The sequence below is a fragment of the Pezoporus wallicus genome, unplaced genomic scaffold (genome assembly GCF_028554395.1).
Source record: "Pezoporus wallicus isolate ANWC-B61680 ecotype Strahan unplaced genomic scaffold, APGP_CSIRO_Pwel_v1 contig_13942, whole genome shotgun sequence".
NCBI lineage: Eukaryota > Metazoa > Chordata > Aves > Psittaciformes > Psittacidae > Pezoporus > Pezoporus wallicus.
Genome location: NW_026640476.1, coordinates 328,724 through 349,254, shown reverse-complemented (window position 1 = coordinate 349,254; position 20,531 = coordinate 328,724). Strand labels below are relative to the sequence as shown.

The 20,531-nt window shown below is 49.7% G+C and overlaps 2 protein-coding genes across 2 annotated transcripts in view; both read right to left on the bottom strand.

Moving 5' to 3' along the window:
* Positions 1-1,633, bottom strand: part of SYT17 (synaptotagmin 17) — a 39,429-nt gene extending 37,796 nt beyond the window's left edge. The window contains exon 1 of the mRNA XM_057418988.1: positions 1,531-1,633. Within this exon, the coding sequence (XP_057274971.1) occupies positions 1,531-1,545 (15 nt within the window). The 5' untranslated portion in view covers positions 1,546-1,633. The remainder of the gene's footprint in view (positions 1-1,530) is intronic.
* Positions 1,634-16,754: 15,121 nt separating this feature from the next.
* ITPRIPL2 (ITPRIP like 2) lies at positions 16,755-19,222 on the bottom strand. The gene has a single exon (XM_057418997.1). The coding sequence runs from the start codon at positions 19,220-19,222 to the stop codon at positions 17,255-17,257; it is 1,968 nt and encodes a 655-aa protein (XP_057274980.1). The 3' UTR covers positions 16,755-17,254.
* Between the last annotated feature and the right edge of the window lie 1,309 nt (positions 19,223-20,531).

Sequence of the window (20,531 nt, the reverse complement as noted above, 5' to 3'; positions counted from 1 at the left end):
TGCAGGGGTCCATGAAAGGAACACAGACACAATCAGCTATGTTCATCCACCTCGCTCATGTCATGCCAGGCAGGAGGGTCGGGGCTGGGAACGGGCAGAGGTTTAGGGAAGGATGCACCGGCAAGCAGGTGCAGCAGGATCTCAGGGCACAAAGTCACTGTGATGTGCTCAGCATCCCCCAGAAGAAGGGCTCAGCCCTTGGGGTCAGGGAGGTACCATCATGCCTTTCCCTATCTTCCCAAACCGGCCAAGCAGAAAACAACCCGGCTGGGAACATGAGAGAAGCCTCATTGAAGGCCAGTCATGAGTGCCCTGGATGCATCCCCTCACCCAGCTCTGGGTGCAAGGCAGGACTTCATCTCCGCACCTTGATGCAGAGCCCTCTTCCCCAGCCTGCCCGGCCCATGAGGGGTCCCCCTGCTCTGAGCCATCACAGCTGCCATCACAACCGGGGCAACAGACCAGTTACAACAGCCCACTGTGGCCACGTCCCTGCTGGGGGATGCCGCAGCAGGGTGGGGTCCCCGCTGTGACACCCCCAGGGAAGGCTCACAAGCCCCACCACAGCAGACACCACAGCCTTGGAAGCGTGTCCCACCCCACCCCAACGTGATTAACGCCACAGTGGGGGGATAATGGGGTGTCCCCGCTGTCCTCCTCTCCCCCGGACACTCCCGCCTCGCACAGCGGGCCCCGACGGCAGCGCTGCCGTGGAGCCCTCCCGGCCCCACTCGAGATCCCCGCCGAGCCGAGGGTCCCGGTGCCCCGCACACACCAGTGGCGGCTCAGTCCCGGTGGGAGGCGGTCGCGGGGACACAGCGGGGTGGCTGGAGGTGGACGTGGCCCCGCGGGATGGCGGGTCACGGGTGGCGGCGATAGCGGGTGTCTCTACCAGCGCCCGCACTGCCAATACTCCGCTCGGGTTTATCTGAAAACGGGGCGGCAGCCTCGGGAGCTACAGATGGGCGCAGGCAGCTGGGAACTGCAGAGCCGAGGCGGGGGGGGAACCGCTCGGGGTTTAAACCAGCCCAAAATTCAGTTCAGCCTCACACTGCCGGGGGTCCCGTCCGGCAGCCAGAGGCTGGGGCCCCTCGACATTTCGGGCTTGGGGAGACGATTTACCCCCAGCGCAGCTCGGTCTGCCCGCGGGGTTTCGCATCCTCCTCCCTCCAGCAAGTCCTAGTGCGGGCTCGGGCCGGGCTCACCCGCACCCGGGGCCACCCCGCTCCCCCCCGCAGACAAGGGCGAGGGCCGACCGCTGCTCCCCGTCACCCTCGGGAACCCGCTCCCACCGCGCTCCTGCCCCGGCCCCGCCTGTCCCTCTCGCCGGGGGCTGCCGCCGCCGGGAACTCCTCCCCAGAAGTTAACCCGAAGTTGCGCACCAGCCCCGGGCCAGGAGAACGGGGAGGGAGGGGGCCGCCAAGGCACCGACACCCATCCCGCGGACGGAGCAGAGGTCCCCCTGCACACGCCCCAGACGTGACACTCATCTCTCCTTAGGACGCGGATCCTCCGCCGCTCCGCACCCACCTGGATGTACGCCATCTTCCGCGGGGCGCTCCGCGGGGTGCGCACGGCGCCTCCCGCCCCACCCGCCCGCGCCGCAGTACGCCCCGCGGTGCGGCACCGCCCCGGGCGGGGTGTGTGTGTGTGTGTGTGTGTGTGTGAGAGAGAAAGAGAGAGCGGCTCCGCGGCCGCGCAGGCACCGCGGGGGTCCCGAAGCCCCCCGCGGCCGGTCGGGTCTGTGAAGGCGCTGCCGGGCTGGCGCTCCGAGGGGCCGGCGAGCGGGCAGGCTGCCGCCCGGCCCGCCCCTGCCCGCGGAGCCTCCGCGGGGCTGCAACAGGTCCGCTGCAGCGCGGGCGAACACTGACCTCCAGAGGGCCCGGCGAGGAAATTCAGGGCTGGAAACCCCTCCTGGCCCCCGGGGGACGCGGGAGGTGCCGAGGGAAGCGGAGGCTCGTACGTGTGGAGCGGTGGCCTTGTCTGATAGAGCAATTTCTATAGCGGTGTTTTCCTCTAAAGAGTTTGTCTGTGAGAAGATGCTATGAACGCACCGGAGCTTCACAAGGATGGAGTCGTTTTATGAGGTTGAATGAACAAAGTTAAAACATGTATATACTGGTGTTCTCCCAAGCAAAGATGAGGAGCTGGAGCGAGGAGTGAGCTTGTAGCCCACAGACCACGCTGAGCATTACATTGCTTGGGTTGGTCCCAGGGGAAGGGAGGGTGGGAGGGGATGTGGTCCAGCAGTGGGTAAATCCCACCACGTGGGTGACTGGACATGGAGAACTCACGTGGGAGGAAAGCACTCTTTTGAGGTCAAACTCCAGAAAAGGGAAAACACAGGAAAGGTGGAGATTTAGGGCTGCTCCCCTCGAGCACCACATTGGTACCATACAAATTAGAGGCTTCCCAACGTGCTGCTGGGAGCAAAGGCTTTTGCCATCAGCTTCGGAGGAAACCCAGGCTACGCTGCTGGCATCTTCCTGGCATGTGGATTTACGCTAAACCCCGGATAGAGGCAAAAGGCAGTAGCTTGCAGCTCAGCCCAACTGGATGGTCAGCAGTTGCATGCTACAGGCACATCCCCGACTCACACCAACCCTTATACCTCAGTGTGCTGTGATAAATGGTAAAAGCATCTGCTCTGGAGAAGTGGCCATGCACAGCTTCGGAGGTTGGCGCGCCTAAAACCATGGATCCCTACTGCTCCTAGTGGCAAGGAGGAAGATTCTGGGACAGGACAGCTTTGGAAAGCTTTTGCATTACTGATCTCATTTAATGGCCCATTTAAGTTCTCATTGAATTCAGTAAAGAACTCCCGTTGACTTCCGTGGGAAGGGCCATACTCTGAATTGAATAAATAAATTCTCTTTTTCCCCAGGGAGAGCAGCTACTGCTTTAGAAGAATAATGACCACAGTGGAGATAAGCAAGGAAAAAACCCAAGCCTGTAGTAGTTTCAGACAGTTTTGAGGATATAATTAAACTGTGGTACAAGTTGTTTGTCAATTTTTGCTTTGCAATTCTTCCTAATTTCCCTTCTTTCCAAGTGCCAGTGTTTAAAATGCCAGCCTTTACTTTGAATATCGTTGCTCTTTTAATCTTGACTCACCACCGCCTTGATGCAGTTTGCAATAAGCGAACACATTTTGGAGGCTTTTTTCCCCCTGATTGCAATGTAGCAGAGAGAGGCTTAAACTTTTCAGACAGATTTTTTGACTCCTTGAAGGCAGAATGCTGTGAGTCACAAAGCCGATGGCGTGCCTCACTGTATAAACATTATGTGCATGTTTGTACTTACTCCTTTAAAGCATTTAAGACAGAGAAAGATCAAATGATGCATCAATTGCCACTGCCTTTTTGTTTTTTGCTAACATCTATAAGCATTGTGAACCCAAAAAGAAGAGTAAAACAAGTTAGATGGGGGGGGTCACTAATACATAGAAAAATGCTCTTTTTTTCCCCCATATGCTTTAGTAGCTGACTGTAACACAGAGCCATAAGATAGATGTGCTTCCCTTGCACACTCATACATATACATGCATTTAAGTGCCTTTTTCACTGCTGCATGAAGGCTTTTGGATCCCATTCTCCCAGCACATCTATTCACTAAGCAAACACAGCTCTAACCCAAAGAATTTGATGGATTCAAAACGGCAGACAGGTGGTTATTGTAAAATCTAATTTCAAATCTGCATATGGCTGATGCTCTGATTAAGCTCTGCTTCTAGAGCACTCAGAATAAACAAACCCATTTGACATGATGACAACATAACCTTTGGATGTCCTTTGCTGTGCACACTCTGTGTCCGGTAAGATACATTCCATACTTCCCATATGCAATGGCTGCAATGCAGATGGCGAGGCTTGCAAACGCAGAATTTCTACACAGAAAACAAGGAAATTAACACTGCTTTTGCAAAACGTGATTTTATGATAAATTTCTATTCCTGCTGGTATTAATACACATTGGGAATAACATTAGCTACAACCAGAGCATGCGCTTGAATCATTACAACCAGCCCAGCAAGGAGCAAAATCTACCTCCAGCACAGCAAATCAGTTCAGCAGCTTCCCAGACAAACCAGAACAAGGGCTGCTGGTATTCAAGATGCTATGTCTGCATGTGTCTTCCAAACCCTAGTCAAAGTCTTACAGCTGCTTCATGCCTTAAGGGAGAAGAGCATCATTCAAAAAAAAGTGGAGAAAGAAAGGAAAGAAAGCTGATGAAAGGATTTTCATTTGAATCTTCCTAAAGCAACTGACAGGGCTTTCTGCTGCAAGGGGGAAAATGGGGAGAAAAGTGGCAGGGCAAGATGAGATGAGATGTCTTACTCTGCTGTCCATATGCCAAATCCTTATCATCACTTCAGCCTGCTGGAATAGCCAGCTACCGCTCTGACTAAAAATAAGTTTCTTATCTCCAGATGTTTTTCTAAATGGCAAACTATTGTAGCTGGTGCTTCCCCAGTGCTGTTGGCAGCCCATAAAGGTCCAGCTTCAATCATCACTATAAGATGAGCTTTGCTCCCCCACAGCATCATCCCTCCAACAAAGTTATCTTCAATTCACTCTTCCAGGCATATCTATCAACACGTTTGTCTCCTTGAGGGTTTCATGGAAACACAGTTTCCCTCTGTGGTTTTCAGGTCTTTTTCTGCCTTGGATTTTTACCCTGAAGAGGCAAGTCCATGAGGCTTTATTCAAGAAGTTCTGGGCAAGTGGGATCAGGACCTGCACCCAGGAGAAGGGAAGGGCTGGAGAGCACTGGCACAGAGATCCTGAACAGTGGAGTTAGGAAACTGAGCAAATACCCCTAGCTGGGAGTGTGAGCCAGGCTCTGAGCTGCAGATCTATCCCAGCTGTCAAAGCAGAACTTGGCAAACTCTATTCACCTGCCTTTACCCCCTGCTGCATCCCAGGAGAGACCTGACACGCAGTGTGGGTAAGGGGGTTGGTTTGCTATGGGGTAGGACAGCTCTGTCTTGCTGGCTCCTCATATTGCAGGCTTTTGGCAGCAAGGATTAGCTTTGACTTTGCCATAGGAACCTGTATTTATTCAAGCTCAAGGACTAACTCAGTGTCAGGGTCTCTGTGTTTGTTATGAGTGCAGAAAACACCTGAAGTGACCTGAGCTGAATTCCACCCCCCCACTGGTGGCCAAGGCGCAAGCTAAACCCCGCTGGCTGCTGCCCCAGCTCATGTGTTGATTGATCCCTTTGATCTCTTCTCCCAAATTCCCATGTAGCAGCATGCCCAGATAGCTTTGTTTGAAGTAGGGAAAGGTTATCCCCTTCTCCCACATGTGCTCCAGAGGTCAGCAAGAAGCCTCAGCTGCAGTGGCTCTGCCCAAGCTCTAGCCCCCTGAGGCATGCGAGTGTCATAGCAGCAGGTCTCCTGCCAGCGATGATGCAGTTTCCAGCAGGAACTGGGCTGACATCAGTGTGACAGAAACAGATTCCAGCTACTGACAAACGGGGAAGGTGCTACAACCCATTTCCAAGACTCGTCCAGCCTTTGGTCTCAACTGTCTCTAATTAGCCCATCAACACGGACATCTGTGAATGTGCCTGAGCTGAAGCCAAGATACAATTTCCCAGGCTCCTGCATTTTCAGTAGCCAACTGTCTTTAAATATCATTGCATTCCCCTCCTCCTTCTCTGCAGTTTTCCTAAGCTCGTATCCCTGTCTGGTTTGGCATTACCTACCACAGGATATCCCTCTCGTCACATCTCCCATCCCCGACTCATGCTGTAGCCGGGAGGAAGCCGCTGGCGCTGTGCCCTGGAAAGCACTCCTCTGCTCCACTTCAGAAACAGCCTCTGCTGATGCTGCATCTTCTGCAGCACATCTGGGTTATTAACTGGCCACCTGGCAGCTCCCTAATTGGCAATATCAGTAAAAGCATATTTTTCTCTTTTCTGAAGTCTCCAGATAAAGTGGTTAAATTTGATCTAAAATCCTCAGGTCCTCAGTGCCTCACATAATTCATAATGGCCTTGCTTATGCCATAAAGATTACTGCTTGCACTCGCACGCTTTCTGTTTTGTCTTTACCATACATCCTGGCAGGGAACTGAATGACACAGCACAATCTACTAGAGCTATTTCCATAGTAAACAGAGATAAAAAACACAGCCAAAGGTCACGCAGCCTCTGAGGAAGCAGGCACCGCACACTACTGTAACAAGCACCCAAATCCAAGCTCCTGCTCTAAACAAACCTGTCCCAGGGGGAGCCATCACTGCCCGGTTCAGTCGTGCTCCCTTCCAGCATGCTGATCACGTCTCAGCACCAGTTATAGAACCATGGAATCAACTAGGTTGGAAAAGAGCTTTAAGATCATCAAGGCCAACCTTAACCCCACGACTGTAAAGTCCACCACTAAACCATGTTACTCTAAAGGCCTCATCTAGATGGTTTTTGAACAGCTGCAGGGAATGGTGACTCCACCACTGCCCTGGGCAGCCCATTCCAAGGCCTCACCACCCTCGCAGTGAAGAAATTTTTCCTAATACCCAATCTAAACCTCCCCTGATGCAGATTGAGGCCGTTACCTCTTCTCCTATCACGTCCTGTAATGGCAGAGCCCTCAGTGGCTTCACACGGTCACTGCATGCGAGCCAAGCGTCATCAGCTGATGGTGTTGAAGGGAAACGGTGACTGCCAGGTCCTGTGTGTAAATATGAGTTTGAGGTCATGTTCTTCCAACGACCTGATTTTGCAATAAAGACAGGACCTCTGTGGCCTGTGACTCGCTCACTCACAGGTCCCCCCCGACTCGGTGCAGTGGGAGAGTTCCCTGGAGAAGGGACAGCGCTGCCAGGACTCCTCTGCTTTGGAACTCACTCCTTGCATTGAGGCCAAAAAAAGCTTGGATATGGTACACTTTGGGTCATGCTAAAAAGCCCAGAGTATTTTCAGACTTCCGAGGAGAGAACATTATATTTATAGAGAAGTTCAGCTTTTCAGTTGCTTTTGTAATTCATTTTGTTTATGACTGGTTTATTCAAGCTGTAGTGCTGAGGAGTTAAGCTGCTAGATTTCTTTTCCAGGCTTGCATTTCTAACTGTTTGCAGACATAGGACAGAGCTATTTTTGTAATATAAATCATTACGGAGAGAATATCTCACAGGCCCCACTGAAGCAAATTCCTAAGGAAGTGAGCTCTATTTTTAAAGAAAATTTCTACTTGGTATTTGTTTTAATTTAATGACTGAGAAACATCAACCTTTCTGCAGCAGAGAAGTATCCCCATTTCTCAGGAAGACAAACCCAGCAGAATGAGAGCCATTCCTACCAAGAGGAGTCAGATGGGAGCTGCAGACATGGGTTCCCCAGCCCTGGGGATGAAGCGTGACCCTGGCAAGTGGGGGGCTGAGCCAACGGGGGACCCAGGTCTCCAAAGTGACACAACTTCAGAGATAAAGATACTCAACATACTTCCAGTGTCCACCTTAGAAAAGTGAGAGGATACTTCCTATGAAGGTCAGAATGTGGGATTTTAAAGAACCAGGCAAACTCAGTCTCCCATCCAAGGTCATCTCTCCGAGACTTGAGGGTAAGATTGCAAGATAAATGCTGAGCGGTTTGGTTGAGTTACAAACTCACAGATGACTTTCTTAGAACACTCTGATCCCTGGAAGCTGTTTGAGTAACTGTGCTATAACTCTTCCCATTTGATTCACACTAACTTAACGAGTCACAGTTTAAAATATTCATTTCCTCTTCATATGAACATTAAAAACTCTATCAAACCTAGAAAGAGGCCAGGGAGGAAGTGGCTTTTACAGTTTTCTCCTTTCCAGCAGTGACCTAAAGACATGAGTTAACACAGAAACAGATGTGGTCAAGCACACTTCAACTAAACCAGCAAAGCTTTATAGCTGAGCCCTGGGGCTGTGCAGCTGTAAAATGTAGCAAAAGTTATCACAAAAACATTTAAATATGGCTGGTAAGAGAAACGTTTTTAATTTATGAATCAAATGACCAAACCAGAGAAATAGAGATCGCTTAAAGCTTTTGGAGAAAAATGCCAACATCAACAGCAATCGGACCTGCTTCTGAGCTGCAAAGGAACAACTATGGGAATAAGTTTAGGATCGTTCAGCTGCAAAGACCAAACCATCATTTACAAAACAAAAAAAAATGCCCATGTCAGCTTCAGAATTCAACAGGTTCAAAAGGGCAGGGCTATTTTTATTACAAAAGGCTCCATTTCCAGTCATTCCCTCACAGCAGCAGAGACCACTACATCTGTTTTTCCCATCTCACTAAACAGATGTGCAAAATACTGTATCACATAGTAGAGCTAAATCGGTGAGCTAAGGGGGTGATTTGCATTCTAAAAGACTGCAGTGCTGTAGCTGAGAAATAAATGGGATTACTGAATCTTTCTACCTTGTAGGGACCTTGGTTTTACCCATCTATTTCTGTTGTTTGATTCTTTTTCCCTCCTGCCCATTCTTATGCATTCATCCTGTGGTGTTTTCACTAGGACGCAGCTCTGCTGAAGAGGGAGGCTACAAATCCAGCTGAATGTAATCAATATAAATGAACCAAGTCCTTTCTGAATTAAAATTTCCTTCTCATGAAGAATCTCTTCTCTGGACGTTAATGGAAACCAAAATCTCTGCACACAGCAACCAACAGTGTGCTCTCTGCATTCAGATTCAGAGCCGCACTTTGAAAACAAACCTGTCTTCATCACAGATTGAACCAATCTTATATGTAAAAGTCTGCTCAAATCCAGGCAGTAGAAGTCCTCCTTGCCACCGGGTGCTCCCCTGGGTGTCTGACCAAAGAAACTTGCAGGTTAGACAGTAACACGCTTGGTCCCAGGTTTGCTCCCTGTATTACACGGGCAGCAGCACGTTATGTTCCTCCCTCACATTGTGCCCAGTAACTTGTAGCTGATCAGGCAATGCTATCAGGGAAGATGTCTCTGCTCCTGAGCAATGTCCTGGTGTATGTCCAGCCCTATCTGCTGCCTCATCCCACTGTGCCAATGGCTCAACCCACATCACCTGCCATCACGGGTGACAAACTGCATGCCCACTGACCTCAGAAGAGCAGTTTATGAGTCAAGGACTACATTAGCCCTTTCCCAAGGGAGGAAGCTTACTTCTCCTCCTCCCTGCAGCATCCCTTTTACGGCATTGAACTGGGGACCTCGTTAGCAACACAAATAATTTTCCAAGTAGAAAAGGGAAAAAAGGAGATCTGATCTCATCCTGGCTTCCTCCCCCACTGAAAGAGATGGAGCGGCTGTGGCCAGCACATGATCGCCATCTTGTCCCCATTCCACTGGGATGCCATTGAAAGGTTACAAAAATACTACACAGGAGGGAGAAAGGAGTTATCCATCTGCTCCCTCCGCTGCACGGGCCTGCTCCTCTGCAAGCCTGGACCCATCACAGAGGGGAAAATCTGCTGAAAACAAGCCCTAGTTGTTCTTGAGGGGCAAAGATGTGCCAGAGCAGCCAGGATAGTGTATCCCGGTACGTGCAGGCTCCCGAGTTCAATCAGAGCAGCACATTATCCACTCAAAATTACCCTTCTGCTCTGCAACACACAAGTTTCCAGGGCAGCTGTGTTTGCTCATCTCTGAGAGCATGAGGTTTTGTTCAAATACCTGTGCACTTCACATGCAGCTACTCCAATGGCAGTCGAGCAAATACTCAAACTGTTGCGCTGCCAAAGCCCTTTGATATAAGAGTCTCATTATGAAGGTCTTTATCAGCCAAAGAGATTAATTTCACCACCAAAACAGCCCTTTTTCAGATAGCAGGCACTGTACCCCTCCAGCTGCCAGAGATGGGTGAACAGCGCTTTCACCAGCCAGCATTTCTGAAGGCAGAAAGCAGTGCCCACATCTTCTTCCATAAAAGCTACAAGCCTGGAAAGCTTTGGCTGAAGGAGTTTATGCAAATCCCAGGGTCAGCCCTCAGAAAAGCTGTCATGTTTTCCACCAAGGGCTGACTCTTCTGCTGACCACCCAGTTAGTTGCCATCTTCCCCAAGATGATGCACCTAGCCCTCCTTGCAGCCCAGCTGCTGTGCTCCCTACTTTTCCCTTTCTCCCACCGTCTCCTCTCCACCTTACCTACATGGATGTTTCTGTCATCTCTCCAAGTTTGATACTAATTTCATCCTACAGCATCTCATTAAAATTAGTTCCTAATTGCCACTTAACACAGGGATCACTTTGGAAGACCATAATCATTCTTCCTTGAGGAATAATTTGAAAGTTAAAAGCTCATTATGTGCCCCTGTACACTTTTTGGGTAATGAGAATGATTTCAAGAGGCAAATTTAAACACTGCTGCTCTCACAAGCTCTGCACACAAGATTTATACAGTTTTTTTGAACACCAGTAACATTTCCAAGGGTTAAACCACAGAAGTCAGTGTCTACTAACAGCCTCCCTCCCTCTGGTATCCACTGTGTCTTTATACTGAAAGTATAAGACCTGAGAACTGCACCAAACACCAGCTTGAGGAAGACCCTGAACAACAGCTCCCTGCAGAAGCCAAGCCTGCACTACACGTTTAAAATGAAGTAAAGGTCTGTAACACGCCTGTTAATTCACTGATGTTTGTATGCCTAAACATGGTCCTAGAACTTCCAAGCAGCAACAAGAACATATTCCTAAATGCACTGCACAGCACAGAGAAGTCTCCTGCAACAGAAATAGAGGAATGACTCATTTCCTCTGTAGCTGCTGCTCCAATGCTTCACTTGCACAGGCAGCAGAGCAGCTCCCAGCCGGAACTGGGAAGCTGCAGTTTCCAGCATAGAATCATAGAATAGTTAGGGTTGGAAAGAATCTTAAGATCATCCAGTTCCAACCCCCCTGTCATGGGCAGGGACACCTCACACTAAAGCATGTCATCCAAGGCTCTGTCAAACCTGGCCTTGAACACCTGAATTTCAACTATGACTTGTCCTTAAAACCAGTGATCCCAGGTTGTCATTTTGGATAGCACAGGAGGCAGACTGGTGAACCATTCCCCAACGCTCCCTCCCTCAGTGGGAGTATTTCAACATTTTAATTTTGCACAGAATAAAGCACTGGAAGAGCTGCCCTCTCCCTTGCCCCCCGCCTGAAGCATGGCTAGTAAGCACACTGATTTGCCAGCGAACTCAGCTCTAAGTTTCTCTTCTCCCCAACTTGAAACTGGAAAGGCACAGACTGAAACAGCAGTGGAGAAGTGGGCTATCTTGTTAGATTCTGCAACCATTCTTCCTCTGTTTCTACAGCTAGCAGGTTTCTCTCTGTAGTGAGACTTCAAAGAACCTCTTCCATTTTCTCCACTGGGAGTCCACCATAACGGTAATTTTTCTTCTTTACTTTGGTAGCTAGTAACCCTCACAGCATAATCCCCATCACTCCTGTCTTCTTGATTTCTTACCTCCCCACTTTTCTCCCCCCCACCCAGATTATTGTATGGACTCTTGGCAGGGATAGAAGCCAATAGAGGATCACAAGTATCATGAAAACACTAGCAAACCCTTATTATATGCTGTCTAGCCCAGAGAACTGAGTATTCTCCATGCAGCTTTGGTCCTAGTTTTAGGGAAAGGGGGAAATTCCCAGGGGTAGGGGTCTCAAGAAATGCATACTATAACTTGAGTATACAGAAATTTTCTGAGTCTCTGCATCAGCATTGTTATTCTTTCAGAGGAAAAAAATAAGGCTTCCTTAACACAGAAGACTGGTACATGATGACATTTGATGCGTACACATTTGTAACCTTTAAGAGTTTTGCCTGTAAGTTGGTATTTGAGTCCTAACAGACTGTGGCACAGATACACAACATACGTTATCTATAGCTGTGTTGCTGATCAAGTACAACAGTGCTTTGAATCTCTTATAAAGCAGTTGCACATATGCCAATTCTTGGTTACGTATTTAAAACAGGACGTTGCAGGCACACACACCAGAGCACAGGTAGTCTCTTAATTAGGGATACCATATGTTTGAGAAACCCACTATGTACAGGCAGATCTGTCTATGGTCAGCCCTCCATGTCCTGCTTATTGTAGAGTTGTGTTACTCAGACCCCTTGAGTAAGCCGAGCGCTGTGCTCCGAAGCATCAGGAAGCGCTGAAGGTGAATCTATGCACTTAAAGGGGTGCAGGTCTTTCCCCTACATTGACTGCCAGCTTCCCAGTGCTATCAGTCCAACAAAAATGGGGCTGGCTTTTCTGCCAGCTCCTCAAACTACTTTTCACCAGTCGGAATGTCACTTACCTCAGGGAAGACTTACCAGGCAAACATCTGAAGAGGTGACACAGGAAATAAGCCAGCCTAGGAAAACAAATTTCTCATGTCTGAACTCCTTTGGAGCCTTATGAAAATATGCACAAATAGAGTCCCTTCCCCTGCAGGCAGCTTTAACCTGCATTTGCAGAACTTCATCAGCAATTCACTGCCGACCTTGGCTGCATTACAAGGGAGTTATTTGCACAGGGATGGAAAGATTTTAAACAATTTATCCAATGAGCTGGATGCAAACAGGCTTTTCTTTAAACACCAAGCATGCAAGTCCTTAGGCCAGTTAATTTTTTGTTAACAGATTTACCACGAAAGGAAAGTCCTGTGTTTTTTTAATGATTTTTTGGCTGAATAGAAACTTGGGCTTCAAACAGAGAAATTATTTCAGAGCAAGGAATGAATGGAGACCAAAGGATGATCATTGCTCTTAAAGGAAGCCATTACAACAGATTATCTTATTAAAGAGGTAAAGATCTAAATACACTTCCTCTGTACTGACTTGGGTGGCTGAATGTTGACACTAAAGGAATGACATTCTTCCAGCCTTTGCCAGCAAGAACTCTTGTTAGCCAGTGGGGCTACCCCATCGGCTGCTGCCCCTCTTGCAGGAGCTCTTCCCTGCATGGTAAGAGCCAGGCACACAAAGATCTGGAGGTAGTAGTTTTCAGCCTGGCTTTGATTTAATGATTGAAAAGCAAGGGGTTGTGCTGTAATTTCATTCTTCAATAGGGAACATCAGCACAAGCCACGAATGTGGAGCTCTGGCATCTTACCAAAGACTAATAAAGTACAGGTAACTTGCTGGCCCATCCACAGAATTCCTGCTGGCTTCAGCAGGACATTTTCCATAGTTAGTAAAGCGCGACCTACACCGTTTGGAAAGGAGATGTGTCTGTACATGTCACGCTGAAAAGCTCACATACATGCCATGAAATGAAGTCCTAGCTCTTCAGTAAGCACCAGAAAAAGCAGATTTTATGCAGCACCCTTAAACTGGAGCCACAGAAACGCAGAATGAATCCTTCTTAACCTCTGAGCAAGACAGCCACAAACAACAGCGTGCTCCATTTCAACAGCTGGCAACAGCACTGATGGTGCCAGCCCTGCTCTAGTCTCTCTCCTGGCTCTTCTCCCACATCCCTCTGCACAACTCCCAAGGCGTGGACTTCCTGCTTTCCCATGGATTTGCCACTCCAGGATCCTCCTCCTAAAGAGCACATAATCCTGCTGATCACAGTTTTGTGGCTGCAGGTAGCTTTTACTGAGGAAAAGATAACAAGGAATTTAAATCTTGAGGCACAGGCGCTTTAGAACAGCCATTTATTACTACAGTGAGATATCAAAACAAGATCACCCACGTTTTATGGAAACAATAAAAGTGCAAAAGTATTTTGATATTAAATAGGAAATGAATTTATAAATGCCTCATTAAAATGGGCTGACACTTTGAGCCTAGAAACACTTTTTTTCTTTTTTTTTTTTTAAAAAAAAACAATAGCAGCTGAACATTTTAGTTTAATCTTTGGTCTGATTATTAACCAGCAAAACACAGTTGTACCAAGAATGTACATTGCAAACAGACACTTAAAATTTACATTACTCTGCAGAGACTCAAAATCAAAAGAGGAATGTTTCTGAGATACCTAGTCAGGTAAAAAATAATGATGTCTTTCAGAAATACACAACAGTTTTCAATACAAGATAAAGTCACATATATGAATTTTTGTTCCGTAAATAAACTTATTCTTTTGCAGGTGTGACTCCTCTTGCCAATCAATGTTCAATGAAAACAACTTCATTTGCAGTCTTTGGAAAATTAGGCTGCAATTAGATGAAGAGAACCAAGAACCCACATTAGTGCTAAATAACATGCACTTTCTTCTGTGTTCGTGTTTCAGTTTACACACGTAGAGGCAACCATGCTGAATCTATGATACACTGTAATAGTTAGGACCTTAACAAATAGGCATTCATAACCTTGTTCTGTGTACAGTATCCATGGGTTGAGAGAAAAGGGAGAGGGCAAAAGGCTCACCGAATTACTCATATAGGTCAAGTTCTCTGTACACCTCCTTGCAGATAAGGCCCTGTAATAGCTCCAGCATGCTGTTGGTAGTATTACATTTGTTGTGGAGTAAGATGAATACCATAACAGAACCCAACTTTTATCAGCTCCTTTTGTCAATCGTATTCATGAATGCATGCTTTATAGCAGATACAGAAAATACACTCAGCTGTACAACAGAGCTGCAAGTTAGTCTGAGAGACTTCCTCAGACCTCCCACCAACTGCATGCACATTGCCTGACTGGCAGGAAGACCCCTCTCCTCAAGAGAGCATACATTTTCTCCCATCAACAGCCATCACAAACTCAAAAATGCTTTGCTGAGCAAAAACTTAAACTGAAGATCTGCCTACATGGCTAATAAGCCAAGGGTTTGTTTGCCTCACTGTTCAGCCCGGATAGATTCAACCACTTTGGAAATACTGTCAAGGCAAAACCTACTTAACCCTCATTTCCCTACACTCCAAGTACACCTTGCTTTCAATAGCTCTCCTTCAATTTCATTCCCATGTCTTTTGGCTTGTTCCTCCTATGTCTTCACTGAGAGTTTACCATCACTCTCACTCACCCCCCCGAGCCCAACTTTCATTTTCTAAACTATTTATATCCTCCACCATCTTTCCTTGTCATGCATTTCCTGATGTGACTGCCTCTTCCTGGCATTACTACATTTTACCAAGTCTATTACAGATTTCTGTGTACTGCAGCAATACTTAATACACACCAAATATGCATCCCTTTTCAGAGCAAAGATCACTTTTCAGAGACAGGGATGCAGTGATGTAAACAAACTGACAGCTGACTAAAGTGGTTAAGATGCCAAAGTTAACAGTTATAAAGGGGTTTTATGTCACGAGTTCAGGCAGCCACAATAACCTGGCTGCATCTTATTTCAAACACCAAGTAACACAAGTCTGCAAAAATAGTATGTATCATGGTCTGCTACCAAAAAAACTCAACCCCGAAACACCAAGGTAGCTAACTTAAATACCATGTGTAAAGAACACTGATCAATACTACCTATAAATACACTATTTGTAGAAAGAAGCACAGTGCTTCCTATATAAAAATAACCCAGTTTACGAGTGTGACCTAGGCTATAATTACCTGAAAATAAGACTGCAAGAGCAGTTAAAAAAAACAGACAGAAGTAGGCAAACATCTGCCTAGGGAGTGTTTCCATTTAGAAAAATAGATTTTTATAAAGCTTCATAGATTTTGAAAATGTTTGCTTTGTGCTCTGATGCACAGAACTCTGGATAAAGCACATTGGTATCGTTATGTACAGCAGGGAGAGAAGGAGTGTATTAGTAACTTCAAGTTACCCTAAAGCTTTCCAGAAGGCACACTTGGTCATTTATAACTTGTTTCCAACTGTTCCCCTAGGACACAGTATAGTGGGTAATGAGGCCTCAGCCTCCTGAGCACCAGCAATTCAGCAACACATTTTGTGTCTTAATACATCAAATACTTGAGCAGGCAGCCCAATAATGCAAGGATTGAAATGCTGAATTTGCTGACACCCTGAGACACATCAGGTTCGCCTGCACCAGGTACCTACGCCAGGAGCTAAGGACACTTGCACAACTGGCTGTGTTACAACTCGGCAGGTTATTCCAGAGACTGGGACATAACTGGGCAAGAAGTGGAAATTATATGGCTGATCTGAATATTTAGGGGACACTGGAATCCACAGCCTTAGACTGCCACTGTACCATGAATCAGTGCTAAATAATCTGAAGTACCCTGAAACACTTCACTTTCTCCTCCCCACAACAAGGTAATGATTGCTATAGCACAGCACTAGAAATTCCCATCGGGTTATTTGGTCAAAACACTGCCACAATCAGACAACTGCCTAGGCAGTCATCCAAAAATCCCCCCAATCTCCTATCAGAGAGCAGGAAGGTGCAGCAGTCAGCTTACAGCACTGAGATTTGAGCTCGTTTAAGGTTTGTTTCAAAACATAATATACAATTTCTTAGTTTTGTTTTTGGTCCTTGAGGTAAAGCAAATGCTAAGAATACTTGAAGACAGAAAAAATAATACAACTCAACAAGAACCCACAAAAAAACCAACCTCTTTGGCATTTCCTTAAAAGAAGGTTTTCCTGGGGATGTCAAACATCATTCCCCTAACAAATACTAATGCCTCCTAATGCAATATTTAGTGCAGCCAATTATCCTAAAGAGAAGGCCTTTGTGAAAATAAAGTGCTATTTGTTTCCTTTTATCTATATTTCAATCCTTCAGTATAACCTTCACACAGAAACGTGCAACTAGATTCTTCATACTGTTACCAGAGACGGTTTGGAGGCAGAACCCCAATTTTACATGAACATTAACATATGCACTGTATTTCTATTCAGAATAACGTACTCAATTACACATTTTTAGATTACACAATTTAAAGCATGTCATTGAGCATTTCAAACTGCGATCCACAACCATGCTCCATTGCTCGCTGCATTTTAAGAGCACCTTGGTACATTAGGGGGGCTGTTTGCACTTACAAGTTTTAAATCCCAAATGGATTTTGCATCATAAAAAGCAAATATCATAAAAAGGTCAAATTTGCCACTAAGACAACAAGTGAAAATGGATTTCCAGAAATGCCAGTTTAAGCCTGTTATACTTAGGTTCGCAGACAGCTGACTGAACGTAATGCTTCTCTACTAACGCATTTCCCCAGAAACTTCACAATTTCCCCATGAACAAGCAATGAGATTAAAAAACAAGAATCACAAATTCCTTAAGTCTTGGCCTCTGGTTTCCCAGTCTTCTCACGGCAGGGACAAAACCACAGAACCACACAAACAGGTCCCACCTTCCTCAGGCAGACATGGGCTCTCAACGGACTAGCGGACTGCGAGCGTGCGCTGCCTGGCAGAGTCCATGGACACCACCGGCTCACTCTGCTGGTGGCTCCTGCTTGGCCTCGGTGACATGACGGCACGGGGTGGGCACTGGTCGCAAGTACCGGGGGCTGCTGTACATCCTGATGATGTGCGGGGCCTGGATCCAGGTGTTGATCAGCTGGAAAGCTGTCAGGTCCAGCATGAGCCCATCAAAGGCAGCCAGCAAGTTCACAGGGGCAGCTTCCTTGAGGAACCGGGGCACCGCCACGGCCTCGGGGAGGCTGGTGTTGCCCAGGAAGAAATGCATCAGCACCTGCTTGCGCAGGCAGTCCCTGAGGTACAGCACCAGGTCCTCCAGCCGCTCCACCAGGAACCGCTCGTCCCAGGCCTCCAGGGGCCCCTGCATTAGCAGGGAGAACAGGGCCGTCTTCAGCACGTAGGAGGAGAGCACCCGGCTCCACTGAGAGCTGAAGGGCTCCTCCAGGCCCTGCCCGCGGAGGTCCCGCAGGCCCTTGAGGATCTGCAGACACTTGAGGTGGCAGGAGGAGGCCGGGGCCTGCTCCTTCAGCCAGCTCAGCAGCCGCTGCTCCTGCCGCGAGGCGTTGAGGCCCCACACGGCCTCGGGGGCCGGGGTAGGCAGCGGGCCCTCGGGCGGCAGGGCCGTGAGGTAGAGCGCGTCGCCGATGGGGATGGCGGGGATGAGGCGCACGGCCATGGAGATGTGGCAGCAGACGTAGTCGGAGCAGGGCACGATGTGCAACACGGGCGGGCGGCCTGGGCAGGCCGAGAGGTTGATGCGGCAGCGCTCCTGCAGCCGGTACCGCACGGCGCCCAGGCAGCGCTGCAGGTGGCCCTGGAACCAGCGCAGCACCAGCGCCGAGGAGAGGTGGCAGCGGCCCTGCAGCTCCACGCAGAAGCCCTCGGCGAAGGGCCGGTAGCGGCGCGGCCAGCCGCCCCTCGCCCGCAGGCCGCAGACGAAGGCGCCGTGCGGCCCCAGCCCCTCGGCGCAGCGCGGCTGCGGCTCCAGGTGGGGCGGCAGCCGCAGGGGCACCAGGATGTCGAAGCAGTCGGGGCTGCGCACCTTGTGCTGCTCGTAGGCGCTGCCGATGCGCACGAAGTCCCCGCGCAGGCTGAGGGCGAGCGGGCCGGGCTGCAGCCCCTGCGCCTTGGCGGCGCGCACCAGCTCGGCCACGACGCGCCCGACGTGCGCCTTGCTGTGCCCCAGCACGTGGGGCGACACCCGCAGCTGTCGCACGTAGAACCGCTCTAGGGCGTCGCGCTGCGCCCCCGCCGACCCCGCCAAGCGGAACCCGCCGGGCCTCGGGCCGCCACCCGCCCCGCCGCAGCAGCGAGCCAGCAGGCAGCCCAGCAGCAGCAGCGCCGAGCCCTTGAGCAGCGGGACGGAGCCCGCCTCCGCCGCGCCCTCCTCGGCCGCGCCGCCCCGCAGGGCCTGGTAGAGGCAGAGGAGCGCGGTGCAGAGAGCGGTCGCCAGCGGCCAGAGCACCCGCAGGTTGACGGTGTAGACGGGCCCGGCGCGGCGGGGGCTCGGGCCACGGCGGGGGCCGCCGCCCAGCCCCGCGGGCGGGGAGCGCCCGGCCCCGCCGCCGCCGCCCCCCTCCTCCGCCCCGGCCGCCCCCAGCGCGGGCCGCGCCGCTGCTTTCCCCCTGCTACCCCGCCGGCACGGCGGTCGCCCCCCTTGCCTGCCTGCTCCGCTGCGAGCCTTCCTCTTCCGAGGGAAGCGGCGCCGCGTCAGCCGCCGAGTGAGCTCAGAGGAAATGCCACGGGCGGCGGGCCCGGCCGCGGCGTGAGGGCCGGGGGCGTTGTCCGACCGGGGGCCGGCCGGGCCGGGGCCGCCCGCGGGGCGGGGAGCGGCGCCTCCCGCTCCTTCGCGCCGGCGCCACCGCGCTGAGGGAGCGCAGCCGAACCGCCGGAGCCTCGGGGCAGAGCTGCAGCGGGTCCCGCACGGCGTGGCTGTGCTGCCCCCACTGCGGGGTGTGAGCACGCGTTTCCATGCCCCCATCACCACAACAGGACACTGCGGGGTTTTGTATCCCCAGGACTGGGTGCTTCTGTATCCCAGGTACGGGGACGGCTGTGTCGTCGGGCAGTGCCGCTGCGCGGGCAGTGGTGCTGTGTGGCAATCTCCGTGTTGCACGTTTTTCCCCGAATGGTTTTCACTTAGGGGTCTGCGTCCTGTCGCGGGGGAGCTTCTCCCGCTCACAGCGCTGTCTGAGGGTCTCGGTGCCAAAGGCACAGCAAAGCCATCGCCATTAACTCACCGGGGCGTGTATGGCTTGTTGCTGTGCTAACAGCTGCTTGCAGTCACGTCGTTCAAAAGCGTGGTTCCTTCCCTTGTGCCCAAGTTCCACAGTCGCTGACAAACTGAAAGGGAAGAAATAACCCTGGGAGAAGTTACTCATTTGTTGCACAGGGACTTCTGTGGCCTCATCTGTTGTATGAAGCAGAGTGTGGCATCAAGCCCACTCTTAACTGCAATTGTAACAACACTTCTGCCCACAGCATCGCCCTTAGCACGAAGAAGGAAAAAGAACATCTATCAGAAACGGTCACACAGCACTACCTCAGGCATTGTCCCAAGCCTACAAATAGCAGAGCCAAACATTCAAGTCAGAAAACAGGCACAAAAACATCACCACACATGTAAAGCCTCCAAAGCACTGCTGGAGAGTTGAGAAGCCACCTTAAACCACATAGAAATCACTGGGGCTTGCCTGTCACTAAGACTTCTTCACCCAAACTACTTTTTCAGGGCATTGCAGATCTGAAGATCACTGGAACCTGCATTTCCTTATATCTCATGTGATGTCTCTCTCATAGCTGGTACATGCTCACTGTAGCTAAGCTGTATTTCAGGATGTGGCTCTGGTCCCAGCTGGCTTTAGCTTGAAGACTCCCCTATGATGGTGATCATGATTAAACCTAAGAAATTAGCACATCAAGCTCCTACTGCTGCAAGTCTTTGGAGAGCTCAATTGCTGATGAAAAGGCAGCATTTTAAATTTAGAGAAAAGGAAAATTGTGCCACATAGCACCACACAGAGCCAAGACTTCTTTATATAGCATTTGTCTATTACTGTATTTATTGACCATAGAATCATAGAATAGTTAGGGTTGGAAAGGACCTTAAGATCCTCTAGTTCCAACCCCCCTGCCGTGGGCAGGGGCACCTTACGCTAAACCATATCACCCAAGGCCTTGTCCAACCTGGTCTTGAACACTGCCAGGGATGGAGCATTCACAACCTCCCTGGGCAACCCATTCCAGTGCCTCACCACCCTAACAGGAAAGAATTTCCTCCTTATATCCAA

Bases quoted from the DNA above. Each gene is read 5' to 3' on its own strand.
- ITPRIPL2 (XM_057418997.1), bottom strand. From the start codon at position 19,222: ATGGGGGCATGGAAACGCGTGCTCACACCCCGCAGTGGGGGCAGCACA.